Source organism: Protopterus annectens, chromosome 5.part0 (genome assembly GCF_019279795.1).
Source record: "Protopterus annectens isolate FY-2018-M chromosome 5.part0, PAN1.0, whole genome shotgun sequence".
Classification (NCBI taxonomy): Eukaryota; Metazoa; Chordata; order Ceratodontiformes; family Protopteridae; genus Protopterus; species Protopterus annectens.
Window position 1 is genome coordinate 1893491656 of NC_056735.1, and position 24830 is coordinate 1893516485.

Genomic DNA, 24830 nt, shown 5'->3' on the forward strand with positions numbered 1-24830 from the left:
TTGTTTTTTCTGTCCATTTGCGGCATCAACACTGAAGACTAATAACAAAATTTCCTCCAGCTTCCAAGTTTGGTACCGACCACCTAAAACACAGCCTTCCTACAAAGCATGGTAACAAATAGATACAAATATGACTCTGTCACTGTACATGTGGATGTGAATGACCTGAGACGTACCTCCCTGGACTACATGAAGAGAGACATGGAGGAGCTCTCGGATTATGTAGCCCAAGCGGGTATGACTCTAGCCCTGAGCAGCATCCTACCATCACCCAGAATGATACCTCAGTGCAAGCAGAAAATGCTTGATTTCAACAAATGGCTAGTTTCTGGTGTCATTCTAAGGGGATCCAGTATCTGTCTGCCTGGGATGACATGACTGACAGACCTTGATGCTTTGCCAGAGATGGCCTGCATCTGTCATCCCTGGGCTTCCACATACTGGCCAAGGCTCTTGCCACCCCTATAGCGCCTTTTTTAGGTGGTGTTTCAAAGAACCAATTACCACTGTAACAGGTACAAACAAAATGCAATCTGAGGGTCATACTGCTTAATGCTAGAAGTCTAAATCTCAAAATGCACTTGCACGAAGCACTCCTTAAAATGGAGAACATCAACATTTGTGCTGTAAAAGAGACCTGGTTCAAGGCAGCAGAAAGCACCCCTGCACTACCCGGCTACAACTCATTCTACACCTTTCGGCCCCAGAACTTGGACCGAAGTTCCAAAAGTGGTGGTGTTTTTCCATGTTCATAAAGGAAGCGCACACCTCCAGACTGGTAGTCCAACATAATGCAGCAGAGATACTTCAGGTGCAGCTAATATTGGGTAAGACAGCGATTCATTTCGTAGCCTGCTATAGGTCCCAACCATGTCCCAAGACTCACACTCCAAGTTCCTAAGCAACTTGGAGAATATTAGGGTCCAACCTAACACTCTCATACTGGGAGACTTCAACTACCCCTCCATTAACTGGAAAAACTACTCGTGTACCAATACACTTGCCCGTTTCCTGGAATTCATTCATTCCAATGCCCTGGACCAGCTCATTCTTACCCTCACTAGAGGTAGCAACATCCTTGACCTGGTCATTACTAACATGGACGGCCGTTGTTCTACACCAATAGTCAACTGCTCCCTGGTTAGATCCGACCACAAACTAATCACCTTGGAAATCCACATCTCTGACACCCCCCCCCCCCAAAGGTAACCACCATGAAAAACTTCTCCAAAGCTAACTTTGGGCTCCTAAAAACAGAGATGGCTAACTTCACAGCACACATGCAAATGGAGAATAGTTGCATGACTGCTGAATCATACAGCAATGTACTGTACAAACACATACACAAATGCACCGATCTCGCCATACCCAATAGAACACAAGATGCTCTCCTCCAAAAAAGGGAAGTCAATCTGGTGGCCCCCTGCCATAAACAAATTCTACAACAGGAGGAGGAAACTGATGCAGAATAAGGTGAAGTCCCAAGACTGGAAAAACTACCTGATCAGGCTCAACAAAAAGTTGAGATCCCTCATCAAATCCTCTAAAGCTAGCTATGAAAACAGAATTGCAGCAGATAGTAAATACAACCAACAGGCCTTCTATACTTATGCAAAGAATCTCCACAGTAATACCCAGATTTGCTCTCAGCTACTGCACAATGGTACCTCCTACACAGAGCCAACAGATATTGCCAATATACTGGCTGACAGATTAAGTGCCAACTTTACCCCCCCCCCCCCAAAGGACCAACCACAATAGCAGTAGATTGCCAGGCACCCAGTACTACTGCTGCACAGGTTAAAACATAACTGTCCAAGGCCAAGAATACAGCTTCTATGGGACCTGACAATATCCCTGGCTGTGTTCTACATGAACTACAGAGTGAACTGGCACCTCACCTGTGTGCCCTGTTCAATCACTGCCTTACCTCAGGCTTTGTCCCTACTGAATGGCGCACTGCTACAGTCATCCTTCTCCACAAAGGAGGAGTAACTACAGACCCTGGGAACTATTGCCCCATTAGGCTGACGAGTTTGATATGCGAAGCTATGGAACACATCATGGACCTAATAAACAAGGACATAGGGAATCTCCAAACTCTGGATCCCACACAGTTTGGTTTTGTAAAGGGTAGATCATGCCTGCTCAACTTGACTTCTTTGAGTCAGTCACCAGAGCTGTGGATGAAGGCAAGGTGGTTCACTGATACCATTCCCCACTAGGCATCAACCCCTATATCACTAGGTGAAGAAACAATAATCCAACTCATGCTAAAGGTGATTCAGGTCAAAGTAATCCAAAATTAGAAAAAATCCTGAATTCGTCACCAAGGCATAAGCTATTTGCTAAAATAAACTATGAAACCAAACATATGAAAAACTTTAATTGTAAAATTTCAAGTAAAAACAACAAACAGGCCTAAAATGATGAGCGCTTTCGGTGGAACTCGCCTTCATCAGATCTACGTATACAAAAGTTCCTGTTAGTTAAAATAAAAATGAACAGCCAGTCCTATTACTAATATTGAACATACCTTCTTTCCACAACCAATAAAAGAAAAGTAGGAACAAATTCTGGAAGTAGCAAGTTACTTTGAGTAAATGTCCAATCATAAGTTGGCAAAAAATTCATCAACCAATTACTAGGAGCATATCGAAGCTCACTGAATCACAAAATGGTAAATAAAATGAAGACATAATTTCTATTAAAAGGCAGCATAGCATAAGCTTCGCATCATATCTTGGATCACTTGTTAGAAAATTATAAGCACCTATTTGATAATGAGCTGATCCATTCATTAAATAATTGTATTCCAAATTTGATCTTTAGAATGGTGAGAAATGTTAATTTCGTCTGCCTGTCTTCACGGCAGCAGACTAAGATCAATATATGATCACTGAAAACACCTTATTTTCGCCTAGATGTTATGCACGGCTGCAGATACAAAACCATAGAAAAAATAAAATTAAAGCAAAGCAAGTAGTGCTTGCAAGTATATTCGTCCACTAGCAAAGTAGCGGGCAGCGATGACATAAAAACTGTGAGCTTCTTGTCCTGTTGGAAAAAACAATTGCGGGATTACTGCTACCATTAATCATCAAATCCGCCTGCAGTGCGCAGCTACGGAAGAACAAAATAGAGCACACCTCTAAAAAATAAACAACAAAGTGGTAACTTTAACAAATGAAAAATAAGGGCTGTGTTAAAACAGCCAATCGTTGACAAACCTAAGGCAGTCAACTTCTTAGCTAAAAAGTTTTACTCAAATATGTTGAAAATAATCCTATAGCTATAACAGGCATATACGTTCAAGTCCGCCCGCATTACTATGGGCGTATATTAGGTCAAACAAATATTCACTAAAAAAGAAATCTGAAGGTCACTATTGCAGTGTCGTGATAAATTACACTATAACAATAGTGTCTCTACCTCAGTCTACTTAAGAGCGTAGATTTAAATGTCAATCACTAAAGAGATCATATGATTCAATTGTGTAGAACTACTGCTGGATGTAAAATTATGAAAAATGATAAGATGCTGAAACATTAAACACTTGATATCATACATGCCTGCTAACCAATGAAAAGAAGACACCGAAAGGAACAACCAATCACCGTTATACTAATGCAACACAAGACTAATATATGACTTTGAACATATTTATTTTCATGACCCTATCAATGTTGAAATTGAAATGAAATACCATCCACTAAAAATCCCATAAACATAGAAAAAAAACTTATAAGTTATTTAAGGACACACCACTCGTGAACTGCGAAATTTCACAAAAAAACTAGCAAAAAAATCTGGTAAAAAAACAAGTTAGCTTAAAAAAATAAGGTGTTTTCAGTGATCATATATTGATCTTAGTCTGCTGCCGTGAAGACGGGGAGACAAAATTAACATTTCTCACCGTTCTAAAGATCAAATTTAGAATACAATTCAATGAATGGATCAGCTCATTATTAAATAGGTGCTTATAATTTTCTAACAAGTGATCTAAGATATGATGTAAAGCTTATGCTATGCTGCCTTTTAATAGAAATTATGTCTTTGTTTTATTTACCATTTTGTGATTCAGTGAGTTTCGATATGCCCCTAGTGATTGGTTGATTTTTTTTGCCAACTTATGATTGGACATTTGCTATAACTAACAGGAACTTTTGCAATACTTAGATCTGAAGAAGGCAAGTTGTGCCGAAAACGCTCATCGTTTCAGGCCTGTTTGTTGTTTTTACTTGAAGTTTTACGATTAAAGTTTTTCATATATTTGGTTTTATAGTTTATTTTAGCCTATAGCTTCTGCCGTGGTGACGAATTCAGGATATTTTAATTTTATATCACTAGGTGGGTTGCAAACTGGCTCACAGATAGAACCCACAGTGTGAAAGTAGCTGACTCCATGTCAGACTGCCGATTAGTCACGAGTGGAGTCCCACAGAGTTCAGTCCTGGGTCCTCTCCTGTTTGGTATCTAATTCTCTGAAGTCCAGGCCAACACAAAGGGACTCTGGCTGACAAAGTTCGCAGACGACTGCAAGTTGGGAGCTATTACTAACTCCCCAAGTGATGTTGACATCCTACAGAATGGCCTCACTGAGACCAACTGGTGTCAGAACCATGGCTTTAAGCTCAATGCCAAAAAATGTGTCGTCATCCCCTTTGGGCAAAATCCGGTTCCCATGAATTACCACATCGATGGTAGTCCACCGAACACAGAAGGCATTATAAGAGATTTGGGAACACAGGTTGACAGCAACCTCTTTTGATCACCACATTGCCACTATGGTCAGAAAGTCATTCTATGTGGCACATCTCATTACTAAGGGTTTAGCATCCAGGAAGAAAGAGGTCACTGTCTCCCTCTACTCTTCCCTCATTCGGCCAATCATTGAGTATAATTCCCCATTTGGCATGTACCTCACTAGACACCTGCAACAACTAGAGAGGCCGCAAAAGTATCTCACAAAGACGTTCCTAGGCTTTAAACACTTGTCCTATATGGAGAGACTCAAAAAACTCCAACTATTCTCTGCCTCATATTGCCTACTTACTTATAGGTGATCTCTGTTTGACTTACCCAGCTCTGTTAGAAATGCTACATCTAAAGAAATCCCAATCCCTCCGCACCACACGCGCCACAGACCTGAACCTCATTGCCACAATCAACATAACGCACTGGAGGGACAGGTTCATAACCCAGACACTGCCTATGCTATGGAATAGACTTCCCATACATGTCAATAAGAGCACCTCGCTGACCCTCTTCAAGAAAAATCTTGATGAGTGGATGGGAAATACAAAATTCACCCCGGGGATAACTCCAGTGGCTCTATTCGACAGAGGCACTGGGAACTAAGGTCGGGTGGCATGATGCCCAGGGTAATCCTATGGCTAGGCTTGTAAAGGCCCCAGGGCCATTAGCCTAGTACACACCTATGACAGAGTTTGTGAGAGGTGATCTTATCCTGCTTACTTAGTTTTTCTCAGATTAAGCCTCTTTTCATTTACATCATCATATTCATAAGTTGATGAAGGAAGGAAAAGAATGACCTCCACTCCCTGCCAATGACTCCAATGGTCTGACAGTACAGAACAACAAATACCAGTTAGCATATTTAATACTTCTATGTGCTCAAAACTTGTTTACAAGGGCTTAACGATTTTAGATGCTAATTAGGTAAAAAAGCAAAAGTAAACTTACATTCATCACATGAATCTGTACTAGTTTCCAATGTGCTTGGAAGTTGCAGTCTTTATATTCACACTGTAAAGTAAATATTACAAGAAGTTAGTACCATGCAAATTTCCAAGTGGCTGACCTTTAAGAAGAATTAAAGCACAAAAGAAGCTCTGACAAATGTACATCGATTAAAGGGGAGATTCTATCCACTTCTAGTCCTCTGTGCATATCCTACAAATCAACAGCAGTGCTAGTTTTTAACTCTCTGAAACAAATTGATTTCTGGTAAAGCCAACCTGCCTAAATGTGCCCTTCACAATTCAAGTGACATATTATACAGAAGTATGCATCAATGATGAAATCTTAGCAGTATACAATCAGTGACCTTAAATAAGTAAACAGTAAACAGTGCCCCCATTCTCACATTTCCACAGTTAACTTTTTTTTTTTTTGCTTGTAACATACTCCCCACATACATGTCTTTTGACCTACAAACAAAACTCAATGTCATTTATTTATTTATTAATTACAGTTTGATGACCGGGGAAAGTCCACTGGTCCAATAAGAGTCCATTTTCAGTGGAGGACCGGTGAAAAAGCTCCATAGTCGATACAATACAGTATATGAGTTCTTAGACAATTGCATAGACATTGTAATCATGAATATCAAGCAAAGTATATACAATATTGATAAAGTAGTACAAAGTAGTAAAGTATGAAGTACAAAGTATGAAATCACATTTGAAGTATTACATCTGAATACAGAGTGGTTGCAGAGGCAGTGGAACAAAACAAAATACATGTTCAGGCTGTAGCACTTTAATATTTGGAGAATAAGGACTTTTTTTTTTAACTTTCAGAAGTAGATGGAAGTAGAGAAAGACATAGCAGAAGATAAGTATGTCTAGTAGAAGTTTAGGAGAGGAGTTAGAGGTTTAGTTGAGTAGAAGGTTGCTAGGTGGATAGAAGATGTGGCTGCTGAAATGAACGGTAGTGACATTTATGACATTATGTATGGTAGAAATGCCACTATTTTTCATAAATAAATGCACAAGCATGGCACAGAAGGATTCAACTGACACACTATGTTAGTGCAAACAATGTAAGAAGCATTTGTTCTTTTTCTGACTGCTTAATGCTTTTCACAGTCATTGGACAGCTTATCCAAAACCTCAGTGAGTACAGAATACAAAAAATAACCTCAAATAGGACATCAACCCAAAAACATATGCATACACAACTCTGGGTACTATGAAGACTCATTAATGCACCTTCAGAGCATCTTTCAGATGTGGCAGAAAACCAGAACACCCAAAGAAAACAAAAATGGACACGGGAAAATCGTTCAGACTTAGCACACAAATGCCCCCAGTCAAGAACCAGACTGGAAAAGCAAGTGCTATAAGACAGCATCAGTAGCCCTCTCAACACTGTGCTGCCTGTATTGCAGCACCAAAGCTAAATATTAGCACCAACAGTTCAACAGATTGAACTACCACTTTTGATGCTGAAGAAGATTGTGGATATGAACACCACATCAGGCAAATACATTTACATTTCACTGCAATGCAGAATGGTGGAAGGAAAAGCTACATTCCAGGGGTACTATCAATGAGATAAGATATCACAGATCCCACATGCCAGATGCAGCTCAGTGGTTACAGGCACAAAGTCCTGACTGTGAACTAGTTGACTCTTGTTCATTTATTGGGCCTGAGCACTAAAAGGACCACAGGAACATGGACATAAGCAGCTATTGCTAGATGACCCATGCTGGAGGGGGAAGGAGGTGATGGTGTGGCTGCTGCATCACTGAGCTCTAAGCAAGTCCAGAAAGACTACAGTTAGCAATTATTGGCTAGGAAACCAGTGTTGCTAAGAAGAAGGGAGAGTTGGAATTGTGTGGGAACATGCAGGTGCCTCTCCATGATGATTGCATTTAGTACAGTCTCAACTACATTAGGCCATGGTTGGGAGGCAGGAAATGCATTACTTGCATATGGGACCTCTCCCTAACACCTGACTCTTATCCCCCTGGTGGTGTGAATGTGCCCTAGGCTCTCTCACCTGACCTGGACATGAGTCTGGCTCCCACCCTCATAGAAAGAACTAGAGGTTCAACTGAATGCAGGCAGTGGAATCTTTGTTTTGGTGGGAAAAGATCCCATATAACTGAGTTAGTGGTAAAAGTCGAGGATCACATGGCATGTCTCAGTGCACAGCATCAGAGTTCCTCAGTGTCGTGACCAAATTCCCTTAATCACTACGGACAATACAATCCTACATTTGATCTCAGACTTCCAGTATGGTGCAGAACAGATTTCCCTCTCATATGGTCACCAGTAATTCAGTCTAAAAAGCTGATACATAAACCAGAAAATGTCTGCTATATGCATTGTAATAAGAATGGAATATCTAACCTCAAGGGTGGAAGGAGGAAAAAAATTGCATGGTGGCTGTCAATGAGGAGAACAACATTAGATATTCCAATGTTTGGTGAAGTGGAAGTCCAACATTAGCACACATGAAAAATAAAGAAGAAATAAAGAAAATGCGATATATATATAACCTAGCATAAAGGAAATCGCCAGGAACAGACAGAATTCCCACTTAAATATGGAAGCTAAGAGGAAAGATGTTATTGAAAATGTGTTAGGTCCTGTTTAATATATTTTGACTGGGGGGGGGGGAGGATACCTGCATCGTGGAATAAGGTAGTGGTGGCAATGTTACCAAAGGAGGGAGAGAATAATGGAGATCCTGCCTCACATAGCCCAATTTTTATTCTAAATCACAGTCACAAATTATTTAAATCTATTTTAGCTAAGAGAATGGCAAAAATGCTACTAAAACTAACAGATGGACTGATGTGGTTTATGGAAGGGAAACAAGCATTTGATAACAATGATGACTCAGAATGAAAATAGGAAAAGAGCTCCCATTATTGGTGATTACTTTAGATGCAGAAACAACATTTGAAAGGGTTTAATGGGAATTCATGATTACGTCACGGTTAACATCTGCATTCCCAAAAAGTATAACAGAGTTAATAATGAGAATATAAGATGGATCAACGGCAAAAAATAAAGGTGAGGAGAGTTCCTTTTGACAACCTGAGTTTGAAAACAGGGACCAGACTGAGATGTCCTCTTTTCCATCTCCCTCATGCTACATACACTGTGGCTTTACCTAAAAGATAAATGGATTCATAAATTCAGGGATATAACTGGTGTAAAAAAAAACTAGTGTTGTTAGCAGAGAATATTAACTTGTACTTGTCAAAACCCAAAAGTGACATTCGAGTTTTGTGGAACATTTTAAGACAGTTTCAAGCATTTCTACTGTATAAAAATAAACGACAGTAAAACAAAGTCTATAGCAGCAAAATAAGACCCAGTGTATGCACTAGTTGAACAGTACCCATGTTTATGGAAATATGAAAATATGAAGTATCTAAGCAAATGGACTGAAAAGGACTCTGCCATGGCTGCTAAGGATACCTGGGAGAGACAAGGCAGATGATTATTAAAATGCACAAGAGATACAAAATAGCCATGGGCCATGGACCAAATTCTCACACAACTGTTGACCCTATGATTAGATGCACTGACTCTGTACTAACAAATGAGCAGATGGAGAAAGTCAGTGTCCTGCCACAATGGAGCCAAGACTACAGACATTAAATGTAGTTAGAATTCCTATAATGATTGAGTAACTGGATATTCTTAACTCCCCCAATGATGCAGATGGACACTGCCAAAGGTGATGCCCTTTACCTGCACTGGTAAATCTACTGCAGTTAGTCAGAGCTTTCTTTATCTAAAGGTTGCATCTAAATATGCAGAGAAGTTTACTGGCTTCAGTTACTGACTTAGATTATACTATCATTTCAGGGGTAACCAGTGCCCCTCTTCTTGGTATGAAATGTGATGGGCTTGGACCTGCTCTGCAAAAAATGGACTACACCCATTCTCAAAGTGAGTTAGAACAATAAGATGAAGGTAGGACTCAATGGCGAAAGCCTAAATAAATACAAATAAATAAAATAAGCTTCCTAGAAACTTATCTTGTCTTTGAGGGGAAACAGGGCATCTGCTGTCAGATACTTCAAAGTCCCAGCCTGCGTTCAACAAATACTCAGTTACAACTCCTTCCACTCAGTTCAGTCCACCAAGCAAGGAATAGTGATATGTCTTATCAATCCTTTGAAAACCAGAGTTATAGATACAAACTGCAATTGTGAGCATGAAATATGCCACATCCAGATTACATTAAAACACCACAATCTACAGTTCTGCGACACCTGGACAAGTTACCCTTTCTCAGTATAAATACCACTTTGAATCTCCTCTGAAAATCAGCTTAGTGCAGCTAAAATGATAAGTAAAAACAGTTTAAGAATTTTCAGTTTCTACCATCAACTTCTTGGAAACTATAAACGGTCTTTCGGCTTTTCCCAGTTAGGGGTCGCTATAGCGGAATTCCGGTTAGCTAATGATTGGCAGTGAATTTTTATGGTGTTGAGTTGCCAACTCGGCACCCAACCTTCAAGAAAGGCACACGCAAGCACCTACCTGCATGTCTTTAAATTCATTTGACTGCGGGGAGGACATGCAGACTCCGCACAGAAGGTGCTCCAGCCGAGAAGTGAACCGGAGTACTTCTTGCTGTGAGGCGACAACGCTAAACCACTGCACCACCGCAGCCTTATACAATTAAGTACTGCACAATAACAAATATCTGTAACGAAGGGATGGGTTAATGTGGGGTTTACGAATTCCTAGTTTAAAGAACCAATATGCCCTGAACACATTTACTTTCCCAGAATGCATCTTCCTCCCTATAGAATGATTCCTCCACTTCCACATATAGAAAGGAAGTGCAACTTAGCACAATCTTCCTCGCTGTGGCATTTTTATCTCAATCAGGTTCCTCAGTGCACAACATGCAAGGGATGAATGAAATTTCATACCTTCTTCAGAAATGTGTTTTCCTTGTCTATTACACTGGAACACAACTCTCAACTTCTTCATGCAAGAATTTTGGACAGAGGGCCAAAAACAGGAAGAGATTTTAAATATTGCTTTTACGAAAGTTGCTACAATAGCAGGTTTTGTATTCGCATGCATTTTCTGATGGATATGAAGTCAAACTCCTATTGGCCAAAATTAATTGGCGAATGTAATCCTCACTGATTTGTCAGAAAATCATAAATTTTACAAGGGGGAGGTCAAAACTATGAGGCAAAAATCTACACGTTCTGTAAAATTCTGGACAGTTGCGAGCTATGCATTTGCAAGTTTCTTGTCAAGGAAAGTGCATAACAAAAAAAATAAATAATTTTTTTTGTCATTTCACAACCAGTGGGGTTGTAAAGCTATTCACACTGAAGAATTATATCTGTTTTTTTAACTGTGTAATGTTATTCACGGCTGTATTCTTTCCCACCATGAGGCCACAAACCTTTTCAGCTTTTCACTGTCTGAAGCTGGAAAACATGTCTGCATGTCAGGAAATACAATACTCTAACTCAGAGGAGGAGGGTGGGAAGAAGACAGGACCCAAAATTCATCATAAGAAAACAGGTTATGTTATTTCAAATATTTATTTTTATTTTTCAAGCACATTTTACTAGAGCTTGCCTATCACATTTGAACATACATTTCAGTCTTTTAGTGCAAGAATTTTGAACATGCAATTAAAAGAACAGGAAGAGTACAACAATTGGTAATTAGAAAAAGCATTTTTAAATACCAGTCAAACCTTATAAGAAAAGCATTCAATACATACATGTGGATATGACACAGACACTGATGAAATTGATTTACAGATGAACACAGCATAACTGCAGCTAAGACAAAAGTAAGTTATGACTAGAGTTAAGGAAAGAGAAACTATTCTCAATACATTTTAAAATTTTCATTCATTTTCAGATTCCTGTTTATCTTATTCAGTACCACAGGGGGAATGAAAGCTATGTATTACCATAAAGATAGATCCATATTGTCTGTTTCCATCTACTTCAACCTAGTACTGGACCACACTCTGATCTGATGCTGACCTTTCTTCACAAACTTTCATCTCCAGAACTTCACCTCCTCTACCCATAATACCATACCAACCCTCCTCCCATTTACTTAACAATTGTTTGCCCCTCACATAATTCTAAAAACCTAAAGAATAAACCTACTAGGAACCTAAGGCAGAACCCAAAGGAGGGATCCCGAGAGCCTGATCACACACCCACTCAGAATATAAAACCCACAATGAGGAGGACAGAAAGGAGGGATGCTTGAAGCAGAAGGAAACAGACACACAGACCTATTGTTACAGTAAGTACATAACTTTTGTATCCAATGTTCTCATTCCAGCTATCTTTAACCTGCAGTACACAATCCCCAGCCACTTATCTCCCCCAAGGAAGTCCAAGGAAAGAACATATTACAGAATGACTGAACCAAAACAGGCTCTAAACCTCAACTGAGCACTCAGTTTCTAATGAGACAAAAAAGTACAAGTACTAGCTCAAATAGTAGCTGCACAAATATCAATAAAGGCTCTGGAGAAAAAAAAAAGCAGTGGAAGTCACCACAACTCTGGTAGAATGACCTTTAAGTTTTGCAGATAAGGACTTTCCCTTCAAATTATACACAAAATAAATGCAAATCAGATAGCTATTTGGATAGAATTACTTTTGAAACTAGCCTGCCCAGCCTGGCCTTGGTGAAGGAGACAAAGAGCTGCTCAGTTTTTCCAAAGGCCTTGGTTCTGTTTAAACAGAATCTCAACTATAAACATTTAACAGTGCAACAAATATTCACCCTTATTACTACAGTTCAGGAAAAATATGGATAAGTGAATAAGCTGTTTTAAGGTAGATTTGAAGGCAACCTTTGGCAAAAAAAGGAGAGATCAGTCTTGAGGGTAAGCCTGTCCTTGTGAAAAATCACTTAAGGAGGGACAGAGGACAGGTCCTGCAGCTCCAAGACTTGCCTGGCTGATGTAACAGCCACTAGAAGACAGTCTTCAAGATAACTTCAAAGGTATTAAAGCTGAAGGGTCAAAAGGAGGAGAAGCTAAGACTCGCAGCATGAAAAACAAATCCCAAGGAAGAAAACAATCCCAGATTGGAGGATGTAAAAAGAACATACCCTTCAAAAAGGCCTTAGAAATCTTAAGATCTGCTACTGGAGTGTTCTCTCTCACAATATGGAAATTAGAGATAACAGAAAGCTGAACCTTGATGGTAAAATAGTAGCGAGTCCAGAGGGTAGTGCTCAGATTTGATAATGACAGTCTCCCAGCCAAAAGTGCAGAAATCTCCTGGAGTGCCCCACAACCCTGATATGACGGTAGGCATCCTTGAGATATATAGAACACATCCAGTCGTCCTTCCTCAAAAGTGGGTGGAATTGACTGCACTGTAACCATCTGGAACTTGGTTTGCTTAGTATAATGGTTCAGTTTGCTCAGAACCAAAATTGGTCTTAGATCCTTGTTCTTTTTTGGCACCAAAAAGAATCTGGAATAAACCCTGGATATTCATTGGTCTGACAGGACCTCTTGGATGACTCAATTTGCCAGCAACTTCAGAATCTCAACTGCTGTACCTCGTTGCTGACAGGGTGGAACATTTGGGAGAGACCTTCTTGCTTCACTGCATACCCTCTGATCCAGACATTGAATACCCATGCATCCAAAGTGATGGCCTCCCAAGCCTTTGGGTGGAGAGTCGGGGGGGGGGGGTCCACCTCATGACATGACTGGGCCCACACCAAAGGCTTCAAAAAACACACTCCTCTGGAGGGGGTGCTTCGTTAATCCAACAGATGCACTGTCAAAGAAGTTCCATAAAATTGCTAAAGGAGGTGTCACTGTGGGAGGACATGAAGGAACCCCCTCTCCTTCCTTGAGGTCAGAATCCTCTGTGAGGGATGCCTTGGTGGAATCAAAGTGCTTCCTCTTGCAGAAACTCTTCCTGAAACCCTCCCTGACAGGAGAATTCAGGGGAAAGGAGAAGAGGCAGGGGGCCCTGGTTGCAAGGTGACACAGAGGTCCAGAAGTGTGGGCTGTCTAGAACCAAACAATGGATGTCCACAGGCCCAGATACAGATGTGGAGGATTACTGGCAGTTGCAGACCACCCTGTCTCCAAAAAGGAGAAAATCCTCTCAATTGTATTGAATGCAGAAGCCAAGGCTGGCTGCCTGGAGCAGACACTCTTTGGATCTGAGGACCCCAGAGAGATGAGCGTCTCCATGGCTGACTCTACCAGCCCCTATGTTAAGACTGGAGCTGAACTGTTGAGTACCAATGCCCCCACAGGAAGGGATGACTCCAAACACAGAGAATTGGACCCAACCCCTAAACTCTCGGCTCTGATGCCGCCCAAGTTAAGAATGTCAGGATACAGGTCTGTGACTAAACTGGCCAAGCCATTAGAGCTGACCTCTGTGATGGTAAGGCAACTAGATCCACACCAGAACCAAAGGGTACGGGGAGGAAAAGAAAAGGATGGAGTTGAACCTTTAGCAAAACAGCCAAAGCCGCAGTAAGGAGCCCTTGCTGTATCTGGGCATGTAAAAAGGAGCACATCAGTTGTTCCAACTCAGAAGGAATAATACTCCCAAGAGATCAACATAACCAAGCTGACGAAGCCACAGACAAAGGTTTAGAAATCCTTGCAACAGTGCTAGGGTCTGACAAATGGATCCATACTAGAGAGGCCCAGATACGAGGTGGAGAAGTAGAAGAATTGGGAAATAACTCCCGTAGGTAGGAGATAAATGGGAGCACACCCTACCCTAACTAACCATCTCCTTGACTAAGAAGGGACTAGGAATACTCCAAGTTCGGGACAGAGTTATCCCCGAAGCCAGGACTGAAGGGAAAAAAGTCTCCAAGAGGCTGTAGCTGACCCAGATACCAAGGCATCAGAAGATCTGTGGACCTTTGGATATGGCTGATTAGAAGGGGGGAGCCTCTTGTTTGAAGCCCCCCTGTCCTTATCCTGGACCTTCGGTCCTTATGACTATCCTTTTGACTCCTGTCATTCTTCTGTGGCTTCTTTGAAGAGGAAGAAGCAGAAGTCGACAAAGAAGCTCCCAAGGGCAATAAGCCTGTCAACACTAATTTAGCCCCGAGCTCATTTAGCACCTCGGCCACAAAACCCTAACAAATACTGCAGTTATTGTCCAGATGCAAGGCATACCTCTCAACTGTACAGATTTCCACAGAATGTCCAGATTTTTGCCTCATATGTTTGGGCTGTTTTTCATAACTTTGTGGTTTTCTGGCAAATTAGTGGCAAATTATTAAAGACTGAAGATAAAATAATGACAGACATTTGAGTTTCAGACTTGATGCCCTTCAGAAAATTCATATTAATGCAAAACCTATTATTCTATCAATGTTATACGTTTGCAAGAGCAATATTTAAAAATTGTCCCTATTTTTGGGCCTTTGTCCCACATTTATTTATGGCTTTGTCCAGATTTCGTGCTCTAAGACGTTGAGAGGTATGATGCGAGGCAATGAGGCAATAGACACACCAGTCATGCATCTTGTGCAGGGAGTTTATTGCCACATACCACACATTTCTTGAAGCTCTTTTCCTTCTCCATGATGAATGCTGAGGAGAAAAACCTAGCAGCACACACCAGCATAACACAACACAGAAATCAACCAACCCTAGCAACCCAGTTACGTACTAACCTAAAAAACAATACTACCAAAAGTAGACTAAGGATACAATATTTTTTGTGTGTTTGTTTTAAAGACAGGCAAAAGGATGGAACATCTCAAAGCACTAAAACAGAAACACAAATAAATTACCAATTATCCCTAAAAAACACCTAAGGAAGGGTAGAGGAAGGTAGAAAGGTAGGAAAAAATATCACTGGAAAAAAATATATAATACTCTGCTCAATAGAGCTCTCAATCATGTTGCCATCTTTCAAGGTGGCAAATGATATCTGAAGGTAAATGGGGGAGCATGGTATTATGGGCAGAACAGGCAGAGCTCTGGATTTGAAAGTCTCTGAAGAAAGGCTGGCATCAGATCAGAGTCAAATCTGATCACCCACAAATTCTGAAGAAGGGCAGAACAGAATGTCTGATCAAGAGATTATCCCTATACTCAGGGACAGTAAGGCAGAGAACCAAAATATATGGGTACTTATCACAACAACAGATATGTTACAGAACATAAAACTTTCCCGTTCTGCCAATTCCTCTCCCTAACCCATAATGCCTCTGTACCTCCCATTTACTTCCCAGTCCTACTTCCCATTTACTTCCCAGTCCTAGCAAATGTAGAACTAGCTTGCAACATGAAACGGAGTTATGAGAGGTAGGGGAATGATGACAGGGATAGTTACACTTAATGGACCTCTTCTAAATGCTCTACCATTATAGTAAGTAGCCATGAAGTACAGTTATGTACACTTACCATAAAAGTAGATGTTCGAGTGTATTCACTGTTGCAGTCATCACATTTAGGTTATCTGCCTGCAGGTAGCCCTCAGCTGGCCTGAATACCATAGTCTTCGGATTCCTGCATCGGATGCTCTCTCTTCTTCCATGATGTCAGGTCGTCAGGGGTATAAAACATGCAGCCGACGCCATTACATCAGTTTTTCTTGCCTCGGATGTCAGGTGCCCCCACAATGGGAAGCAATTATATGTTATGGAACACCTCCAACCAGAAGCCAATACACCAGAAAAACTTAAATATACCAAACAAGTAGGAAAGATAGAGCCAAGAGAAGTCAGGGTGGCTGGAGGGAGGGTAACCAGGACTGCAACAGTGAATACGCTCGAACATCTACATTTATAGTAAGTGTACACAACTATGTTCTTCGTGTTTCACTGTTGCAGTCATCACATTTGGGTTGATTCCCAAAGCTAAGGAAGGGAGGAGGAAGTTAAAAAGAGCATTAAGGCCAGCTATTAAGCCCTGCAAGACTGCAGTGGCAAAACCAGCTCTGGATTTAGAAAAAATAGGCAGGTGGTAATGCTTGGTGAAAGTATGTACAGAGCTCCAGGTAGCAGATTCTAGGATGTCCCTGGTAGGGACTCCTCTGAGAAAGGCTGCAGAGGTAGATGCAGCCCTGGTGAAATGTGATCTTATCCCCTTGTGGGGTAGGTTTCCCATGGTGCTTGTAGCAGAAATGAATGCAATGGGCTATCCATCTGGAAATGGTTTGCTTTGAAATGGCCTTCCCCTCTGGCCCTATAGCAAAGTCAACTAGCAGCTGTTCAGATTTTCTGTGAGGCTTAGTCCTGTCCAAATAAAATCTAAGTTGTCTGTGCACGTTCAGAGAGTGCAGTATTCGTTACCCTTTGTTTTGTGGATTAGGGAAAAAAGCAGTCAAATGAATGGACTGATTTAGGGCCACACTAGACACCACCTTTGGCATAAAGGAAGAATTAGTCCTGAGGGAAACCCTGTGTCTGCATGGAAGGTAATGAAGGGCTCCACTGCCATGAGGGCCGGTAATTCAGACACTCTTCTTGCTGAAGTGATGGCTAGAAGGAAGGCTGTTTTCCAAGAAAGGAATTTCAACTCTGCTGTTTCAGATGACTCAAAGGGGGGGGGGGTGAGCTTTTACAATACAAAGGTAAGGTCCCAGGCTGGAGTGGGGGCTCTCCTGGGCTGTCTTAAATTTTTGGCCCCTCTACGGAATTGTTTTAGAAGGGGGGTGAGAGAAGAGGGGCGGCTCCGTATTATAATGTGCTGAAATGGCAGAGGCATGAATTTTAACTGAAGAGAAGGAGAGGCCCTTACGGAGCATTTCTGTTAAGTACTGAAGAATATAAAGTAAGGTGGGCACCGTTGTGCCCATCCCCTGAGTCTGGCTCCAGGAACAGTATCTTTCCCACCTTTCAGCATAGGATTTTCTATTAGGCCACCTTGCCTCCAGAATGACATCTAGCACCTGCTTACTGAGGGATGCTATTGGAGAGCTCAAGGAATTAGCCAGGCCGCAAGGTTCAGGGTTTGAAGCAGAGGGTGCAGAATGTGACCCGCCTGTTGGGACAGCAGGAAAGGGGTCTGAGGCAGGTGCCATGGTTCCAGCAGTGTCATACTGTGCAAGAGAGGGTACCAGTGCTGGCGTGGCCAGTCTGGTGCAATCAGTATTGTCCTTGGCTTGTCCTGTTTGATCTTTAGCAGAACCTTCGAGAGGACAGGCAGAGGGGGAAAAGCATAAACGGAGAGGCTTTCCCAGGTAAAGGACAGGGCATCCACTTTCCAAGCTTGAGTGTGGGGAGTCCTTGTGCAGAATTTGCCCAATTGGTAGTTCTGAGGGGAGACAAACAGGTCTACCTCTGGAGTCCCCCATTTGTTCCTCAAGAGGTTGAATATGTTTGGTTCTAGTTTCCCTTCGTGTGGGTCCATCAGATTTCTGCTAAAGTCGTCTGCCAGTGAATTTAGCTTGCCTGGCAGGAACTGAGCTTGTGGGTGCACTTGGTAGCTCAAGGCGGTGTTCCACAGAGCCATGGCTAGTCTGCAGAGAGGGTACGAGTGGGTTCCCTCCTGCTTGTTTATGTACCACATAACTGTGGTGATGTCTATTTTTACCGATAGTTGTCCTGGAAGAATGCGGTCTTTGAAGGCGGTCAGGGAATTCTGTATAGCCAACATTTCTTTTTGACTGATATGCAGGTGCATCTGTCTCGGGTTCCATTTGCATTGAATGCACTGCCCTGCCAAGTGAGCCCCCCTGCATAGTCTGTTGCATCTGTTGTTAGGGTTTGGCCGGCAGGGGGTAGAGTGAAAAGAAGCCCCTTGTTGTGGTAGCAGGTCTCTGCCCACCAAAGGAACTCTGTCTTTATACAAGGAATGATAGGAATCATTGATTCCAGGTCCTGAGAATGGTGACACCATAGGCTTTTAAGATACCATTGTAGTTTCTTCATAAGCAGTCTTGCATAAGGAATTAGTAGAATGCAACAGGCCATGAACTCCAGGGCTTGCAGAATTTTCCTTGCAGATAGGTGGGGTTTTGTGGCCAAAAGTTTGAAGTAGGTTGTCAAATAAACTTGTTTCTCCGGAGTGAGGAAAGCCATCTGGGAAGTTGTATTCAAGCTTGCTCCGAGGAATACAATCTGTTGGCAGGGTACTAGGTGAGATTTATTTTTGTTTATGGTGTACCCCAGTGAGGTGAGAAGTTTCTTTACGAATGCCAGATTTTGTAATATCAAGTCCTGGCTTTCTACCTGAATCAAACAATCGTCCCAAGTATGGGTATATTTGAATATTTCTCTGCCTGCAAAATGCAATGGCTGGAGCTAGACACTTTGTGAATACCCTGGGCGCAGTAGATAAGCCAAAGGGAAGTGCAGAGAACTGATAGTGCATGGAGCCTGCCCTGAAGCGTAGGTATTTCCTGCAAGATTCCCTTATTGGAATGTGCAGGTAAGCTTCCTTTAAGTCTAACGTTGCCAGCCAGGCATCTTTGCCTAGCATAAGAAGAAGCTGTTGAAGGGTTAGCATTCTGAATTTTGGAATTACCAGAAAGGGGTTTAGAATAGAGAGGTCCAGGATAGGATGCCAGCAGCTGTCTTTTCTGGGTACCAAGAAAAGTCTTGAATAAAAACCTTGTCCCCTTTGTTCTGTTGGGACAGGTTGAATAGCCCTGATACTTAGAAGAGAGAGTACCTGCTGTTGGGCCTCCGCCCACTGATTTTGGGGTAGGTCTGGCCAACCGTTTGGGGTTGGTAGTGTGTAGAAGTGGAATCTGTATCCTTGGGAAACTATGTTCAAAACCCATTTGTCCTGGGTAACGAGTTCCCAGTTTTTTGCATGCAGGGTGAGCTTTCCTACTACGGGAACAGGCAGCTGAGCAGGGCTTGGAAGGGTTAAGGTTAAGTCATTGTGCCATTTTTCTATAGGGGGGGTGGCTTACTACTCCCTGCTTTGGAAGTGGGAGCCACCCACTGCTTAGGTCTGTGTGCAGCCTGAGACTGTAACCTAGGTGGTCTGCTGTTCCTGGGTTTAGACTGAGAAGGCTTGGAAGAGACTGGAAAGGACCAATTCTTTGAAGGCCAATGCCTACTAAATCTGGGAGGCTGTACTTGTAGGAAATATTTAACAGTTTGCATAGATTTAGCTTTTTCCTCCATCCTTTTGCGTACTACTGCTTTTTTTGCCAAAAAGGCGGTCTTTGTTTAAGGGAGCATCCAGTAATTTAGCTTTAACATGATCTGGCAAGTTTTGCTCCTTAAGCAAAGCATGCCTTCCAAGTACAGACCCAGTGACAGCAGCCCTGCAAGATGCTTCTAAAGCATCAAAACCACATTGCAAACTATGTTTACCATCTTGTTCTGCAGAATGCATTAAATCCTGTAATTCTGTGTGTTCAGTACAGTCAGGAATCAACATCATTTTCTGTTTAAGCAGTCCCAGAACATGCTGCTGATACTTTAAACATATGAAACTGGCAATTTAAAGCCCTAATCGCCAAAGTAGCAGAAGTGTATACCTTCTTACCCCATCTGTCTAAGGCTCTAGAATCTCTATCAGAAGGGGTAAGATTATTGGCAGCAGTAGCCTTAATGCCTTTTGGTCCTTGGGAAATGGTTTCTGGATCCGCAGTAGGATTCTTGAAGAGGAACTTGTGAGAGTCAGGTACTCTGTAATACCGGTCAGGTTTTCTGGGAGCTGGAGGTAAAGTGTCTGGGGAAAGGCTAGATTCCAAGAAAGCATCATCTACAATGTCAAGAACAGGAGGGATAGCTAAAGGCCTGTGTTGAGGAAGGAGTAAGAATTCCCTAAGCCTCTTTTTGGAGTCAGAGTAATCCTGGCGTTCCCAGGGGAAATGCTCCCTAAGAGTGTGCAACGTTTCACCAAAAGAAAAATCTTCTGGAAGGGAAGCAGAGGGAATGGAAACCTCTGCATCAGAATCCTCACAGGTAGATAAGGGCAAATCCTGGTAATCAGAAGGAACAGAAATTTCAGATTCCTGGTCAGAAGAATCAGAAGGAAAATCAGTTCTAGGTCTCTTAGAGGGGGAGGGCTGGCTTCCACTAATTAAGGTGAGATCTTCAGCCATTCTAAGCATTTGTTTTTTAGGCATATGGGCCTGAGCCTGCGGTTTGGACGTCGGTTTCTTAAGCGTGGTACGAGTTTTATGGCTGGATGAAGACGATGGTGTCAGTTTAAAATGCAAATCTGTAGGCCTGAATACACCCTCAGAAGCCCATGCCTGCACAGTGGCTCCAGACCCATCCAAGGTACAGACATCTGCAGGTCCCATAGTCGAAGAAGCATCTCGCAGCATACCGGACTCCGAATGGGTCTCAGTAGAGGCCTGCGAATCTTAAGTAGCAGTTATCAGGGACTGCGAAAGCGCCTCACTGAGTACCGGTGGACTGGCTACTAGGTTAACGGAAGCGGCATCAGCAGTTTTGGACCTATGCGGTCTCTCTCTATCATTATCCTTACGTTTTTTCGGAAGATCGGTAGTCAGATGGCCTAACGAAGCCATTTCGGAGTACTGAAACAGAGTACCAAAATAATCTGCAGCAAAGATAGCCCGACGACGAATAGTTCGGGGGATGAACAAGGCACAAAACCAACAGTGAGGGCCATCGCCATCTGAGCCTAAGCGGGGAATGCAGTACGAATGAAAATCTTTATGTAACGTATTTGCTTTTCACAGGTAAGAAAATTGTTAACATTTACTGACATCGGTTGGAGCAAGAAAAAAAGATCCCCAATGGGGTACTTATCTTTTTTTGAAGACTTCGGTTCTGAAACTCGAAAACGAAAATTTCAGGAATTGGCCGACCGACACTTGTGAACTGCTTCTGCTTCAGGCACCGCATGGCAAGAAAGACTGATGTAATGGCGTCGGCTGCATGTTTTATACCCCTGAAGACCTGATGTCATGGAAGAAGAGACTGCATCAGACGCAGGAATCCGACGACTCTGGTATTCAGGCCGGTTGAGGGCTTCCTGCAGGCAGATAACCCAAATGTGATGACTGCAACAGTGAAACACAAAGAACATCTGTCATATCTGATACAGAAGAGATCTTTTACATGTAAATGTGAGGAAAGAGTCCTTAGCTAGCTCAACTGTGTTGCCTTGTTAAGAGAATAAGACCTTCACCACTATACTGCCAAAACTGGTCCATGTCTAGGAAGGAATCCTAATTTACAGAATTTTGCAAACACACTTGGTGAAAACCATGTAGCAGTTGCAAAGATCTCACCTATGACGGCGCATCAGGAAAAAAAAAAGGGGCCACCACACTGCTGAAGTGAGCCCTTGGTGACAGGGGATTTACTTCCCATGTGGTTTGCAGCAGAAGTGGATACACTTTAAAATGCAGAGCCTCCTTGCCCTGTTACCTTTTTGCCTTCCCACTACCTGGCAAAGGAGAAAAATAGTTGATCACCCTTGTGGATGATGTTGACTATCTACTATTTATGACATATAAACAGACATACAATGCAAAAGGATCTGACCTTTGTTATAAGAGTCCAAAAAGAATGCATGCAAATGAACAGGTTGACATAAAGCTGACAGAGTTATCTTATGAACAATAGGTTAATTCACAAAGCATCTCATCAGTTGCCATATGAAGATACTGTGGAGCCTTTCATAGGAAACCAATACAAAAGTTCAGCTGAAGTTGCCTCAAGAGAAGGAACAGGAAACTATGGCAACTCTGACACAGTCAGTGTTGTGGAGTGACAGGCCAGTGAGTTCCCATACGAAAGATGAATGGATGACACAGGATGAAACTGAAGAGAATGTGGCACAGGAAGATGCTCTGGAACTTTCTATAGAATGCCCACAGATAATGGGACCAAAGAATGTGCCCTCAGTTTAAAAGAAAATAATCTAAGAGAAGCATTGCTTGATTTAATAGAAATGGACAGACATATTAAGATAAATGAAAGAAATAGAATACAGAAAGTCAATAAAAGCCAAAACGTCAGGAGTTTGATAAAACAAACAAACACAGTAATAAGGACTGTCCACAGAGATTCGTGTGATATAACAAAAGTAAACAGGATATTTTAACTGTGCAGCTAAACTAATAACAGATAAATTCTTAGTACAAAAACACAGGGTAGTAAGGGAAAGGAAGGGGAGAAATCAAATGCCATCATGGAAGTATCGAATAGAGAAAACTATAAAACAATTAAGACAAGAGGTGTCACTGTTAGAAGAGTATACAGAGGGAACATCAACAAAAATACTTAGACATGATAAAAGAAATGTGCAGTATCAGAACAGATCAGGATCTATCGTGCACTATTGCAAATAATAAACTAAAAATATCAGCACAGCCAGAAAAAAACTTAGAAGATATGCAGATAAATATGAAGGAAAAGTACAAAATTAGCAATTTATTGATGACCAAACAGAGAATTCGGAAACAAGGCAAAAGGAACTGAAACACCACCAAAAAAGAAGAAATAGACACATTTTGGAAAAATATGTATGACTATCCTGTGGGACATAAAGACTCTAAAACCACACAAAACAAAACACACAAACTCACAAAACCACCTCTCACTTAATGCTAACAAAACTAAGATTCTCCTATTTACTCACGCAAATCCACCCCCACTGAAAAAAAACTCATTTAAAATTACTAGCCTAAACAACTCCATCATGGACATTGTTCCCTCAGCCGAACTCCTAGGGGTCACCACTGATGAGCACTTAAAATTTAATACCCACATCCAACTTAACATCAAGAAAACCCACATAAAACTTGGCCTACTGTACAGAAACAATCAATTCCTCTCCTCCTCTACTAGACAGACCTTGGCCACTACATACATCTCCTCCCATCTCTTCTTTATGGTGTTCCTCTGCTTACAGATCTATCTTCCACCCTGACCTCCGAACTGGAAGTATGCTACAATAAAATCTCCAAATTCGCCACCAAGGCAAATTCCCTCTCTCATCACTGCACCTCCCTACAAACTTTAAATTGGCTTGAACTCCCCAATCAGCTAGACTACCTCCAAATTGTCTCAGCCCACAAAGTAATATTTCAACCTACCAGCTGCCCCGCACTATCCAATATTCAACCATATACCCCCCCCCCCCCCAGACCCCTTAGATCTTCTCACCAAAACCTTATTTCCATCCACAAACCTAAGCGCCCAGCTGGTCAGCTTCTACTCTCCTTTTCCCTAGCTAAAAAATGGAATGCCCTGCCCTCTACACTGAGGACCTATGACAACCTACACTCCTTCAAAACACAACTCCACTGCTACCTGCACACTCAAAGAAAATCTAACTGCACTCTTCATTCTATACCTCCCAAGCTCTCCTCTTCCATCTCTCCTGGCTAAACTTCATACCTTTCTAATTTCCCCATAGTCTTACATTGTTAATGTAACTAATATATCTATATCCAACCTTCTGCATTATGCCTCTCATCCTCCAGGACAATTTTCTTTAACATACTAGTTGCTTAAGTGTGAATGACTTCATTCTTGAATGCATTTTACCAGTTGTTTGTGGAATTTCCATCTAATTTTGAATTACTCCATTCTTGAATGCATTTTACCAGTTGTTTGTGTAATTTCCACCTATTTAGACTGTAATTTATATTTTTTCTTTGTATTTTTAGTTTTTGTATTTTTTATTTGTATTTTCATTATGTGATGTAACATTGTACTGTGGAGCTTTTCTCCCTGGGCCTCCACTGAAAACGGGCTCTTGAGCCCAGTGGACCTCCCCGGTCACCAACTGGAATAAATAAATAATGGATAGAAGCAGTAAAGGAAAGAAGAAGAAGTTTAAATGTAGAGGACATGAAATGGGATGAAGCAACAACCAGAGAGACTGAAACAAAGTTAAGAAAAGCTCCTAACTGGAAAACTCCAGACCCAGATGCAGTACCTACCTTCTAGCTGAAAGTATTAACATCTTTACATGATGATTTAGCCATGAGTAAGAACTATTTATTTGTTCACCCTGGACAGACACCAGCCTGGTTAACGGTTTATTATTTGCAATAGTGCACAACAGATCCTGATCTGTTCCTACTTAAGAGTGGACCTGCACACTTTCCTAAAAACTATAGACTAATAACTTGCCGTCCGATGACATACAAACTATACACTGGAAGTGACGCCGATAGAGTTTATAGTAATTTAGAAGAAAAC

The 24830-nt window shown here is 41.7% G+C and overlaps 1 protein-coding gene across 3 annotated transcripts in view; it reads right to left on the bottom strand.

Annotated features, from left to right (window-relative positions):
- The window catches only part of NUFIP1 (nuclear FMR1 interacting protein 1), a 461243-nt gene that overhangs the window by 242241 nt on the left and 194172 nt on the right, over window positions 1-24830 (bottom strand). For all 3 annotated transcript variants that reach the window (XM_044071710.1, XR_006364830.1, XR_006364831.1), the window contains exon 4: window positions 5707-5769. In XM_044071710.1, the coding sequence (XP_043927645.1) occupies window positions 5707-5769 (63 nt within the window). The remainder of the gene's footprint in view (window positions 1-5706; window positions 5770-24830) is intronic.